Consider the following 13,323-nt stretch of genomic DNA (forward strand, 5'->3'; position numbering starts at 1 on the left):
TCAGTTGACTACCATTTCCCAGGGGCGCCTGGGAGGGTGAGGTGGGGGTGGAGGCAGCGGCAGTAGCTCATTCAGATGCTAGGCAGTACTTTAAGTACTTTAGATGTATTAACTTTTATCTTCAGAATAACAGCATTATTACTCCTGTTTTACAGCCAAGAAAGAAAACTAAGGCACTGTATGGTATCAAGCCCGAGAGCAATGATTCCGAGTCCCCTCCTAAGCCTGTAAATAACGTACGCAACTAACATTGCTCGAGTATCACATTCTGTGTCCAACTTGCACCTTCCTAAAGGTCTTCGATGGATTTCCAATATTTTAGGATTGGAACTTTTTAAAAAATTCACTTTTTTCATTTATGTGTATGTATGTATTCATGCATGCATGTACACAGGTGTGTGCATTCCAAAGAGCAGTTGTAACAGGCAGTCGTGAGCCACCATGTGGGTCTGGGAACAGCCAGTGCTTTTAACAGCTAAATCATCTCTCCAGACCACATACTCAGCTTCTTATGTAAGTTCTGGGAACTCAAATTCAGCTCCTCATTGATTGCCCAGAAAGCTCTCTTAAGCACATCGAGTCTTCTCCCCAGTCCTTGTTCTTCATTTTGTGACCCCCTAAGTTACTGGAACTCACTCTGCAGTACAGGATGGCCCATGATCACGTGATCCTCCTGCCTTGAGTAGATAGGGTTAGAATCATGACTACCAGCTTTTTTTTAGTGTGTGTGTGTGTGTGTAAGCAAACATGCCCCACAGCATGCCCTGTGAAGGTTGTGAAGTTGCTTGCAGAAGTTGGCTCTTTGCTTCCATCATATGGGTTCTGGGGATTAATCTCAGGCCACCAGGCTTGTCAGCAACAGCCTTTACCTGAGTCTTCTTGGCAGTCCCATGTCCAGCATCTTCTTTAATAAAGTTAAAGAGAAATTGACCCGACTCCACCCCTATGGTATTACTGTTTGGGGAGGAGTGATGTCTTCCAGTGGTGTAGGCGCTCATAGTTGACTTTGATCTAGTGACTAACCTTTCACTCATCTCAAGCTCATACAAACAATCTTAATAAATCCCGTGTATAACGAAAGAAGACATGAGAGACGAGACTGCTGGGAAGAAGAGCGGGGCAGCAGGAGTGGCAAAGGTGATTTATACAGGCGATGCAAGTAAAAATGGCCAAGGTAACATATGAAATTTGTCAAAGAATTAAAAACAAATAGCTTGAGCAAAATTTCAGAACAGCGGGAAAGGTATATTGCTCAGAGCGAGACCCAAGAATCTACACAGCCAGCCGGGCGGTGGTGGCGCACGCCTTTAATCCCAGCACTCGGGAGGCAGAGGCAGGCGGATCTCTGTGAGTTCGAGACCAGCCTGGTCTACAAGAGCTAGTTCCAGGACAGGCTCCAAAACCACAGAGAAACCCTGTCTCGAAAACCAAAAAAAAAAAAAAAAAAAAAAAAAAAAAAAAAAAAAAAAAAAAAGAATCTACACAGCCTACTCTCCACAGGTCAGAATGTTTGTCCAAGTTGCAAACATTGGAGCTTGGTAGGGTGGCAGTAGGCGAGGGCAGAAGGATCAGGAATTCAAGGTCATCTTGTACTACCCTGAGAGTTCTTAGCTTTCTTGGACTACATGTGGACTTTAAAAAAAAAAATGGGCTGGAGAGATGGTTCAGCGGTTAAGAGCACCGACCGCTCTTCTAGAGGACCAGGGTTCAATTCCCGGTACCCACATGCTCACAACTGCCTATAACAGTTCCAGGGGAGGGATCTGACTCCCTCGCACAGAACTACATGCAGGCAAAACACCAATGTACATAAGATAAGAATAAAAAAGTTTTTTTTTTTTTTTGTTTTGGTTTTTTGAGACAGGGTTTCTCCGTAGCTTTGGAGCCTGTCCTGGAACTAGCTCTTGTAGACCAGGATGGCCTCGAACTCAGAGATCCGCTTGGCTCTGCCTCCCAAGTGCTGGGATTAAAGGCGTGCGCCACCACTGTCCGGCCGAGAATAAAAATTTAAAAAAGACAAAAGCCTGGAAGAGAAACCATTTATCCTTTACCAAGATAGCCTTCCTCCACCTCTTTAGAATACTACACTTTACCAAGATGGTTGCAACAGGAAGTGCGTCATGATATACGTCTAGTGCGTTGCGGACACTCCAAACCGGATATCAGAGTTTGAGCGACCGAGCTCTTCCTTTAAGAAGATGGCGGCGGGAAGTAGCAGCGGCGGTGAGAAGCGCGGCTCGAAAAGCCATGCGGACTCTGGCTTCCTTGGGCTGCGGCCCACCTCGGTGGATCCGGCTCTGAGGCGGCGGCGGCGGGGCCCCAGAAACAAGAAACGCGGCTGGAGGAGGCTCGCTGAGGAGCCGCTGGGGCTAGAGGTAGACCAGTTCCTAGACGACGTGCGGCTGCAGGAGCGCACGACCGGGTACGTGGGGCGGGGACCGCTAGCTTGGGCTCGCTCATTGCGGCCTGGTACGAGACCGGCAGGGGACTTCCGGCTCCGGGGGATTTCGGGGTCATAGACTTACTAGTGCTGTCTTTTAATAAAGTTTACAGAAATTCCAACAAAGTTTAAATGTCTTTTAGGCTTATTTTTAAATTTTGACATAGGGTCTCTCCGGGCCGCTCTGGATGGCCTGACAGTGTGTAGACATACCAAGCTTCAGTTTTCCTGGATCCCAGGGTTTGAGGAGGTGTTGGAATGGACCCAGAGAATTGGGCCGCACCTTAGAAGGGTCTTTGTCTTCCCAGCATTATATTAGATAATGGTCTGCATTCTTATTTTTCAGTGGCTTGTTGGCCGAGGCACCAAATGAAAAGCTCTTCTTCGTGGACACTGGATCCAAGAAAAAAGGTAAGGAGTGCGTTTGTGATCTTGTGTGAGTCTTGCATCACAAGAGATCTATATTGACGCCATTATTTAAAAAGCCAGCATTTTAGGGGAATGTGGTGGCACTTGGGAGACAGAGGCAGGGGGATTGCCTTTGTTTAAGACCAGCCTGGTTTCTGGTCGGTGGTTCTGCAGGCCTTTAATCCCAGCACTTGGGAGGCAGAGGCAGGTGGATCTCTGTGAGTTCGAGACCAGCCTGGTCTACAGAGCAAGTTCCAGGATAGGCTCCAAAGCTACAGAGAAACTCAGTCTTGAAAAAACAAAAAGAAAAAAGAAAAGAAAAGAAATCTTCTTGTTTGTTTTTTTTTCCTCTGGAGATTGAACCCAGGCCTCACACGTGGCTAGGCAAATATCAGTGAGCTGTATCCCTCAGTCCCTTGTTTAAAAGGGCATGATGGCAGGTGTGCTAATCCACCCCTTTAATCCCAGCACTCGGGAGGCAGAGGCAGCCAGGACTACACAGTGAGATCTGCTTTGGCCAGTAGGTAGGAAACGTGTCTTGACAAACTGGCCCTAGGAACTTGGTTTTGGACCTGCTGAGACACAAAGACAAGGGCAAGTTAGGGATTGCTTTGATGATTCATTGGGGCTTTCACCAGTGTGGCAGAAAAACACTCAAAAGTGATTCAGCAGGCACTGAAAACAAGCTGGTGCCTGGCCAACCAGGATAGCCAGTGGCTTTGCAGAGCAAGCTGGGAGTTTCGCTAGCAAATATTCACAACGTGAGTCAGAAGATCCTTTTAGGGAAGCTGCATGGGGGCACAGGAACTTTTTAAGCTCACTTTTACATTAGCATATAGTGAAGTGGGCTTCATCATGATGACTTAATGTCACCATACTTTATTCTTGTTTACTCCCTTTCCCGCCACCCTCCCTACTTCTTTAGCGGGTTCCCTTCTGATAGTTCTCCCTTTTGTTTTCTGTCTAAAAAATTTAACAAATTTATTTATGTATATGAGTGGTTTGCCTACATGTATATGTATGGCACATGTGTGCCTGGTGCTCCCAGAGATCAAAAGAGAGCATCAGATCTTCTGCAACTGGAGTTAGAGACGGTTGTGAGCCTCCATGGGAGTACTGGGCACACACACAGACACACATACACACACACCGTCATCTGCAAACACTGGGTGTGTATGACTGCTAAACCCTAACGTCTTTCTGGTCTCTTTCCGGTCCCACAGTTCCCTTTCTAATTTTGTGACAAGTGGGCGTTGGTTTGGTGTGGTTGGTTGGTTGGTTTGTTTTTCTTTCTTGGTACAAGGTTTTAGTATTCCGTCTTGTTGGCCTGCAACTTGCAGGTCTTGAACTCACCAAAATCTGTCTCTGTTGGAATTAAAGGCGTGTACCACCACAGCTAGGCCTATGCATGTAGTTTTAAATCTAGGTTCTACATATAAGGGAAAACATGGTGTTTATCTTTCTGAATCTGGCTTATTTATGCTTAACTAAGTGATTTCTAAGTTTTTTTTTTGGTTTTTTTTTTTTTTTGGTTTTTCGAGACAGGGTTTCTCTGTGGCTTTGGAGCCTGTCCTGGAACTAGCTCTTGTAGACCAGGCTGGTCTCGAACTCACAAAGGTCCGCCTGCCTCTGCCTCCCGAGTGCTGGGATTAAAGGCGTGCGCCACCACCGCCTGGCTTGTTTTTGTTATGAAACAAGGTCTCACTCTGTACCCAAATTAGCTAAAGGGTCACTCCGTAAACTGGCCTAGAATTCACATCCTTTTCTCAGCCTCCCAAGTACTTGGATTACAGGTAGGGGTCAATGGGCCAAGCTACAAAGATTTTTTTAAATTTTATTTTATTTTGTTTTTGTTTTTGAGATAGGAGGATTTCTCTGTGTAAACAGCTCTGATTGTCCTAGAACTCTGTTTGTGACCAACTTGGCTTTGAACTCACAGAGAACTGCCTATTCCTGCCTCCCTAGTGCTGGGTTTAAAGGTGTGAGCCACTACCACCCGGCTCAAGCTACAGAGTTTTATCCCTAAAGAAAGTTTTTGTTCTTACATTTATTCTGTGTGTTTTTGTTCACGTGCCATAGCACGCATATTGTCAGAAGACAGCATGTAGGAGTCAGCTCTCCTTCTACCCTGGTTCCAGGGATTGAAGTCAGGTCGCCAGGCTTCCAGTCCGGCACTCAGTTTTTCATGCTGTCTTGCTGCTGCTGTTACTGTTGGCAGTGCTGTGACGGATCCCAGGGCCCTGTGCTCCTCAGGCGCTCTGCCACTGCTACATCCCATCCCCTGGTTCTCTCTGTCTAGCTCAGGCTGGCCAAAGACTCAATCCTCCTGCCTCAGCCCCCAGAGTTTAGTATTTCAGGTATATACCACCATACGTGGTCTCCTTGGTGTGCTTCTGCCTCTGCCTCCTGAGTGCTGGGATTAAAAGGATTAAAGGCTAGCAGTAGAATTCTTCCTTTCCCAGTGGCCTTTGGAAGTAGAAAGCAAGAGTGCTGAGAGATGGCCACAGCAGGTCCTCCTTGAGTCTCAGTGTCCCTGGATGCCTGCCCTCTTCCCAGTTAGTTCTGAGGTCCTTTCCCTGCTGTGTCTCTGAGTCCCTCCAGATGGGTCTGTGGGGACTTAGTCCCCATCACAAGGCCTGCCTCTTGCTGATCTTGGCCCTGGGTGGGTCAGATCTGGGCTTCTGGGATCTTCCCTGTAGGTGAACAAGAACAGTCTGGGAATTAGGTTATGTGCTGGATAGTCTGGGCTGCAGCCCCAGTTGACCTGAAGTCAAGGATTGGTTTATGAAGATGGGGAGGCCTAAGGTGAGGACTGTTCTCTGCTGCAGAACGGAGCAAGAAGAAGACCTGGGTCCAGAAGAAGTCACAACGTCTCCAGAAACCCTTACGGGTTGACCTTACCCTTGAGAATCAGTCTAAGATCCCCGCTCCCAAAGAGTGAGTCCCTCCGGCTCTGGGCCCTAAAGACTCTGTTTAGGAAGGTGGGGTGATGGTGGCAGTTGGGAGGCCACTGGGTTGGTGGAGAGTGTCTTAGAGGATTCAGCCCTAGTACCAAGGCAACAGGGTAGCTTGGACCAGCTAGGGGCTGTTGGGTAGAGAGGCTCCAGGGCACAGGAGATTCGGGCTTAGTGTCTGTCATAGAAGAGAATAGGCTAGCAGGCTAGGCTGCCCTGAGGTGGAGTGTGGGAGATGTGATATTCTTTTTTTTTTTTTTAAATATTTATTTATTATGCATACAATATTTTGTCTGTGTGTATGTCTGCCGGCCAGAAGAGGGCACCAGACCTCATTACAGATGGTTGTGAACCACCATGTGGTTGCTGGGAATTGAACTCAGGACCTTTGGAAGAGCAGGCAATGCTCTTAACCACTGAGCCATCTCTCCAGCCCGGAGATGTGATATTCTGAATGCTCAGATCCACTTGAAGTAGTGGGCATGAGGTGTGCGTTGAGCCATTTCACAAGGAGACAACTCTGAGGTAGACAAGAGAAAGGCTGCTGAGGCAGGAAGAGCCTAGTTGGAAGGGGCTGGCCACTGCTCAGCTGTCACCTTATCAGATGCCACTCTCCCCTTATCCAGCATCCTCGCACACCAGGTCCCCAATGCCAAGAAGCTCAGACGGAAGAAGGAGCTATGGGAGAAGCTGGCAAAGCAGGGAGAGCTGCCCAGGGAGGTGCGCAAGGCCCAGGCCCGGCTCCTCAGCCCTCCTGCACCAAAGGTCAAACCTGGGCCGCAAGACATCGTTGAGCGGCCCTTCTATGACCTCTGGAACCCAAACAGTGAGTGATTCTGCTCTGATTTGTACACTGTATACATATTGTATACTGTTCAAGAATATGGCAGTCAAGGGCATACACTACATGTGTTGGTGTGACAGTCTTCCAACAGGGGTCTGAGGTCCTCAATGCCACCCTTTTCTGCTTGTGGGGGCTTCCACCTCAGCCTTCTATCTTCCCCCACTTCCCAAATCCCACCTAGATGTGGTTTGAGGCCACGGGGGTCTGAGCATCTTCCCTGGCCTGGATTTCAGTGTGATTTTTTGCAGTGGAGAGGGATGGGAAGGGTCCCTGGAGAAAGCCCGCTGCAGTTGCTCTCTCTCTGCAGACCCTCTGGATAAGCCATTGGTTGGTCAAGATGAATTTTTTCTGGAGCAGACCAAGAAGAAAGGCGTGAGGGTAAGTTTGCACAGGCAGGCAGTGGGTTAGGGAGGGTAGCTACTGGGTGATCTCCATCCCCACCTCCGAGCCTGTCATCCTAGTGACCTTTGTCTCTGTCGTAGCTCCCATGGTGTCTCACCTCGGGAAGGTAGCCTCACTTGAGCCTCCGTTCCTTCCTCTAACTGTAGAGTGTGGGTGACAGCCTGCTTAGGACAGCTGGGGAGGTGCAGGTTAAAGAAGCAATGCCTGAAAACTGCTGGCACTGCGGGTTGGAGGTTGCTTTGTGGCCGTCTCTTGAGCTCTGGAGCCAGTTGCTGTGTTGTCTCAGCAATATTGGGGTGGTACTTACATAGCTCCCTGAGGGACTGGAGGAAACCTCATCCTTTATGTCCGTGTGTTGTATATTTCTAGGAAATATAGGTTGGGGACAGGCTTCAGGAAGGCCAGGAGCCATTGCTGGAGAAAAGCCCCTGGGGCTAGAGACCAGAGGAGCAAGTCAGCTATTGGCAGAGCAGGGCCAGAGACCCCTGCAACCAAGAGTGTGCAGTGGGCCCTGAGCCAGCATGTGTGCATGGGGGGCAGAGTCCTAAGGCAGTAGCTGTAGAACTCACAGGGTCTGGTGAGGGAGAGATTGGGCTACTAGGGGACCACTCAGTATAGGTCCTATACCAAGGAAGAGACAAGTTGCAGTGGGCAAAAACGTTTGATGTAGAGGACACTCTGGTTACCTGAGATTTCCATTGGAAGATCTTGGGTGGCCCTGGATTTTCTGTTCTGTGTCCTCTGAGTACTTTTGGACCCTGTGGCATTAGAATTGTCACCCATACCTTGCTGTGACAGCAGAAGGTCCACAGCACAGCCAAAGACGGCAGTGTGCTTGTAAGCTTGTAGACCATCCAGATCGTGGCACGTGTGTTTGCAAATGCCCCCTCTCCCTTAATGGCCTTGTGACTTGTCATAGGAGAGGCCTGCAAAGCCCTGTCTGGGGAGCTTGCTCACCCCAAGGGCAGGTGTCCCTTGTGTAGGGTGTGAGGTCCTGTAGCTGGCTGGTCAGCCTGTAGCCTCCACTAGGGCATCCCATGTGGGAGAGTTCCATCTCCTGATCCTTTGTATCTCCACAGGGGAACCCTGAGATAGGCAGATGGAGCTCTTCCTCCCGTACCCCAGCCAGAAATCTGGGAGGGGAGTGGGCCTGGTTTGTGTCCTTATATGGTGGAAGGTTGGGCACAGAAAAGGGTGCAGGGTCAGTCCTCACTGGGTGATGGTGCCACACGCCTTTAACTCCCACACTTGGGAGGCAGAGGCAGGCAGATCTTAGTGAGTTCGAGGCCAGCCTGGTCTACAAAGTGAGTTCTAGGACAGCCAGGACTGTTACACAGAGAAACCCTGTCTCAAAACAAAAATTCAGTCCTCTTGAGGCCTACCTCATCAGGCCCCACCTCTTAATATTGTCACACTGGTCTTGGAGATTCAGTGTAGGCATTTTAGGGGTGGCCTGACTGTTCATCCTGCCTCCCTGGTCTTCTCTTTCTCCAGCGACCACCACGCCTCCACGTCAAACCCTCCCAGGTGCCTGCAGTAGAGGTGATTCCTGCCGGAGCCTCTTACAACCCAACCTTTGAAGATCACCAGGTATGTGTGGAGTGGGTGTCTGGCCTAACTACGTGCAGGTGTCAGTGTTTGGAGTCCTTGTTCTCCTCAGCCCTGCCCCACAGCTCCTTCTCCCCTTAGCTCTGGCCCCCTTCCCTTCCATCTTTGGAACTTGCCTGTTCAGGGAATAGACCATCTAACCAGAGCCCAGCATGCTGTGAGGGGGAGAGAGAGTGGCTCTGCTGTGCCTGCTGGGACCCCTGCTGAGGCCCAGGCAGAGGGTGGGGTCAGAAGGGCAGTCCTGACACTTAGATTTTCCTTGAACTCTCACCCCTGCCCAGGCCCTGCTTCGAGAGGCCCACGAGGTGGAGCTGCAGCGTGAGAAAGAAGCAGAAAAGCTGGAGCGACAGCTGGCCCTGCCCACCACAGAGCAAGCTGCCACCCAGGTGAGCCCCATCCACCATTTGTTGCCACCTGTAACTCCCCTCCTGCGCCCCACCCACCCCCACTTGCTGATCACCGTGCTCCCTAGGAGTCTGTGTTTCGGGAGATGTGTGAGGGACTGCTGGAGGAGTCTGATGGCGAGGATGAGCCAGGCTGCACTGAGCGGCCAGAGACAGATGATGGGACCGATGAGACCTCCCCCCCTGGCCCTGCTGGTGCTGAGAAGAGGATGGAGAAGAAGACAGAGCAGCAACGGCGGCGGGAGAAGGCCGCTCGCAAGCTGGTGAGCACCACCTTGTGGGCTCATGTTGGCCATGGACCTTCTCGTTCAGCACAGGGCTCTTGGCACCACCTTCCAGGGCCCTCAGACAGAGGTGTTAATAAGACAATCAGCTGTTGCGTGACCTGATCCCAGGGCCATTGAAGGGGTCTTGGATGGAGAAAGCACTAGGCTGAGTGAGCTCTTAATCTCTGTTCCCAGAGGGTGCAGCAGGCTGCACTGCGGGCAGCCCGGCTTCAGCATCAGGAGCTTTTCAGACTGCGTGGGATCAAGGCCCAGGTGGCCCGGAGACTGGCAGAGCTGGCACGGCGGAAGGAGCAGCGGCGCATGCGGCGACTGGCCGAGGCTGACAAGCCCCGCAGGCTGGGGCGGCTCAAGTGAGGCCCGGGCTAGTGTGCTGGGAAATGGAGGTCTCCAGGCTACATTGTACTTCCCTAGCCCTATCAGAGCCAAACCCCTGAGTGTCCTCAACCCTGTTGCAGGTACCAGGACCCTGACATTGATGTGCAGCTCAGCTCTGAGTTGTCTGGCTCACTCAGGACGCTGAAGGTACTTTCCATGAGGGTGGCAGGGTGCTGTGGAGACCCTGTGCCCAGTGATGACAACCATCCTTGCTCCCCGTGCCCTCTGGGGCTGTGGGCGACACCATGGCTGCCCTGGGCTGGGCCGGTTGAGCCATTGCCTGGGGTCTGAGGGCACAGGGTCGGGGGTAGGGTTGGGGTGGATGTTCTGGTGTGAGCCTCTGACCCTCAGAAGGCCTTTTGTCCTAGCCGGTCATATCAGTCCTCGTGAGTCCCCTCAAGCTCTGCCTCGGAGCCTGGCCTGGCACTGAGGCTCCAGTTTTGCAGCCCTAGTTTTGCATTTTTGTCCTCTGAGCCTCGACAGAATAGCACACATTGACGCCAATACAACACTGAGCTCCCCCTGGATCCCAGCGCTGTCTAGGACCTGCCTTCTTTTTCCCAGGCCCTGCTGTAAAGTCTTTCTGCCCTCTGTCCCCCAGCCAGAAGGTAACATTCTCCGGGACAGGTTCAAGAGCTTTCAGAAAAGAAATATGATCGAGCCCCGGGAACGAGCCAAGTAAGACCTGCTGTAATGGGAAGGATGGGAGGGGACTGACATGACCCTTCCTCACCATGCGATGATATAAGGGATGCTCACCATGCTTGCCCCTTTTCCAGGTTCAAGCGGAAATTCAAAGTGAAGCTGGTGGAGAAGAGGGCCTTCCGCGAGATACAGTAAGTGAGGTTCTCCTATGTGAGGCTTACCCGGCATCCTGTGCCTTTGACTTGCTTGCCCCACAGTAGTCTTCCTTCCCTCTGAAAGCTGCCAGTTCCGGAGCCCTTCTCAAACCCTCTGACTGGTCAACTGGTGGGGGTCCAGGAATCTAGAGTAGGGGTGGAGAGGGTGTGGTGCCCAAGGGTATAGAAGCCCCAAACCAGAAGAGGCATTGAGGCATGCTCCTGCACTCATTCACCTCAACTTTGCCTTCTTTCCTCAGGTTGTAGCAGAGGAGATATTGGAGCCCCGCCCCTCAATAAAGTGCTATGACCAGCCCAGGCATCTTGTTACTTTCTTCTTACAAGCAGTGTCTTCTCCAAACATTCACCCCATGTCTGTCCCTCCACTGTGTCCCAGTCCTTGGTACAACCCCTCTCCAGCAGAGCCTGCCACCAGTGCTGAATGTATGCAGACCACAGCTCTGCTGGTGGTCTACCACTGAGCCACACCCCAGCCCCTCACTGGGGGATTCTAGGCAGGGGCTCTACCACTGAGCCACACCTCCATTACCCCTGAGCTGTATCTTCATATCCACCTCCAGGGAAGCTCTTCCTGTGATTAATCAATCACAGGGTTTCCGGTTCCCTTAGATGTTTGCTCAAGATTCAGGTCTCACTGCAATCTCCCTTAGCATCCTGCTGTAAATTATAGTACCTTCTAGTACTCTAGTCCCTTTCCTTGTGGCATTTATCACCCTTGGCCTTTTGTTTATCTTCTTACAACTTCTGTTGTTATTATTTTTGTAATTTTGTTTGTTTTTAAATGGGGTTTTACATAGCTTTACACTATGTAGTGAGGGGCACTCAGTACTGATCTCCTGCTTCCTCCTCCAGTTCTGGGATACCAGGCAAGCACCATCATGCCTTGCCGGTGTAAATAACAGGTGAGAATAATGGTCGTAACATCTGTAAACCAGCAGATCATGTGTCCAAATGTCAAACACTTCATACAGTGGAGTCTGTAAGGCCCCTGCGAAAGGGAAGCTATATGTATGACTCTTCAGTACCGTGAGAATTCTTGCCTTCCTCCCCTCATGGTTTAGACGTAGTCCTTCCCAGCAAGTCCCAGACAAATCCAAGCTTCTTAGGGGACCAGACAGGGGGTCCCTCTTCACTTCCTGTTTATAAGCGCCTTTGGCAAGCAACCAAGTTTACATCATTTATTTATTTATTAATTATACAATATTCTTTCTGTGTGTATGCCTGAACGCCAGAAGAGGGTACCAGACCTCATTACAGATGGTTGTGAGCCACCATGTGGTTGTGGAAATTGAACTCAGGACCTTTGGAAGAGCAGGCAATGCTCTTAACCACTGAGCCATCTCTCCAGCCCCCCAAGTTTACATCCTTATAGGGGAAAAATAGAGCTGGAGACGTGGTTTAGTAGCTGAGAGCTTTCTGCTCTTGCAAGGATCTGGGTTCAGTTCCCAGTACCCACATCAGGTCCCTATAGTCAAGTTCAGAGGATCCAGTGGCCTCTTCTGGCCTCTTACATAGGTGTGTGGTTAGTGCACATACACACACACACAAATCCATTTTTACTTTGTTTTTGTTTTGACATCTCATTGTGTAGACCAGGCTGACCTCAAATTTGGTATCTGCCTGCCTCTGCTGGAATCAAAGGTGTGTGTCACCACAGCTGGCCCTAAAGCTTTTATTTTTAAAGATTTGTGTGTATTAAGTGTTTTGCCTGCATGTATGTCTGTGTATCTTGTATATGATGTTCATAGGGGCCAGACGATGGTAGTGGATCCCATGGAACTGGAATTATAGATGGTTGTGAGCCATTATGTGGGTCTTGGGAATTGAACCCAGGTACACTGGAAAGCCTTCATTTTAAAAGAATGCAATAAACAAGCTTGAGATTTTGTTTTGTTAAGTTTTTGTTTTTAAGACGGGGACTCATATAGCCCAGGCTAACCCTGAACTCTCTTGAGGGTGCCCTTGAACTTCTGGTCCCCCAGCTTTCATATCCCTTTCTTTAGACAGGGTCTTACTGTAACCTTGGATGGCCTTGACCTCCTGATCCTTGTGCCTCGTGCTCCTGAATGCTGAACGATATGTTCAATTTTAATTTTAATTGAGGTTTTCATACATGTGTACAGTGTATTTATTTATTTTTTTTGGTTTTTTGAGACAGGGTTTCTCTGTAGCTTTGGTGCCCGTCCCGGAACTAGCTCTTGTAGACCAGGCTGGCCTCGAACTCCCAGAGATCCGCCTGCCTCTGCCTCCTGAGTGCTGGGATTAAAGGCGTGCGCCACCACCACCCGGCCTGTACAGTGTATTTTGATTGTTTTCACCCTCACTCCCAGGAACTCTTGCATGACCTGTTTCCTGCTCTAGAGTAAAAGGAACTGGTATGAAAATGTCAAGTGTTGCCGGGCGGTGGTGGTGCATGCCTTTAATCTGCAGAGGCAGGCGCTCAACTGTGAGTTCGAGGCCAGCCTGGTCTATAAAAGCTAGTTCCAGGACAGGCTCCAGAACTATAAAGAAACTCTGTCTTGAAAAACCAAAAGATCAAACAAGTCAAGCCGGGCGATGGTGGCGCACGCCTTTAATCCCAGCCCTCGGGAGGCAGAGGCAGGTGGATCTCTGTGAGTTCGAGACCAACCTGGTCTACAGAGCTAGTTCCAGGACAGGCTCCAAAGCCACAGAGAAACCCTGTCTCGAAAAACCAAAAAAAAAAAAAAAAAAATCAAGTCAAATTCCTTGGCCTCCAATCC

The 13,323-nt window shown here is 50.2% G+C and overlaps 1 protein-coding gene and 1 non-coding gene across 3 annotated transcripts; both read left to right on the top strand.

The window, feature by feature from the left end:
• Nucleotides 1-2,182: 2,182 nt before the first annotated feature.
• Nop53 (NOP53 ribosome biogenesis factor) lies at nucleotides 2,183-10,879 on the top strand. Of its 2 annotated transcripts, XM_075991409.1 has the most exons (13): nucleotides 2,183-2,422; nucleotides 2,787-2,851; nucleotides 5,677-5,785; nucleotides 6,429-6,628; nucleotides 6,954-7,024; nucleotides 8,543-8,638; nucleotides 8,938-9,042; nucleotides 9,129-9,323; nucleotides 9,522-9,697; nucleotides 9,803-9,869; nucleotides 10,324-10,400; nucleotides 10,502-10,558; nucleotides 10,822-10,879. In XM_075991409.1, the coding sequence occupies exons 1-13, from the start codon at nucleotides 2,199-2,201 to the stop codon at nucleotides 10,826-10,828; spliced, it is 1,449 nt and encodes a 482-aa protein (XP_075847524.1). In that variant the 5' UTR covers nucleotides 2,183-2,198; the 3' UTR covers nucleotides 10,829-10,879. The 2 variants fall into 2 exon arrangements, with proteins under 2 accessions (XP_075847524.1, XP_075847532.1); XM_075991417.1 differs by lacking the exon at nucleotides 10,822-10,879 and having other exon boundaries at nucleotides 10,502-10,562.
• LOC142842849 (small nucleolar RNA SNORD23) lies at nucleotides 9,910-10,018 on the top strand. The gene has a single exon (XR_012909506.1). It is a non-coding gene; the product is annotated as a small nucleolar RNA SNORD23 (small nucleolar RNA).
• Nucleotides 10,880-13,323: the final 2,444 nt, after the last annotated feature.

Source organism: Microtus pennsylvanicus, chromosome 1 (genome assembly GCF_037038515.1).
Source record: "Microtus pennsylvanicus isolate mMicPen1 chromosome 1, mMicPen1.hap1, whole genome shotgun sequence".
Classification (NCBI taxonomy): domain Eukaryota; kingdom Metazoa; phylum Chordata; class Mammalia; order Rodentia; family Cricetidae; genus Microtus; species Microtus pennsylvanicus.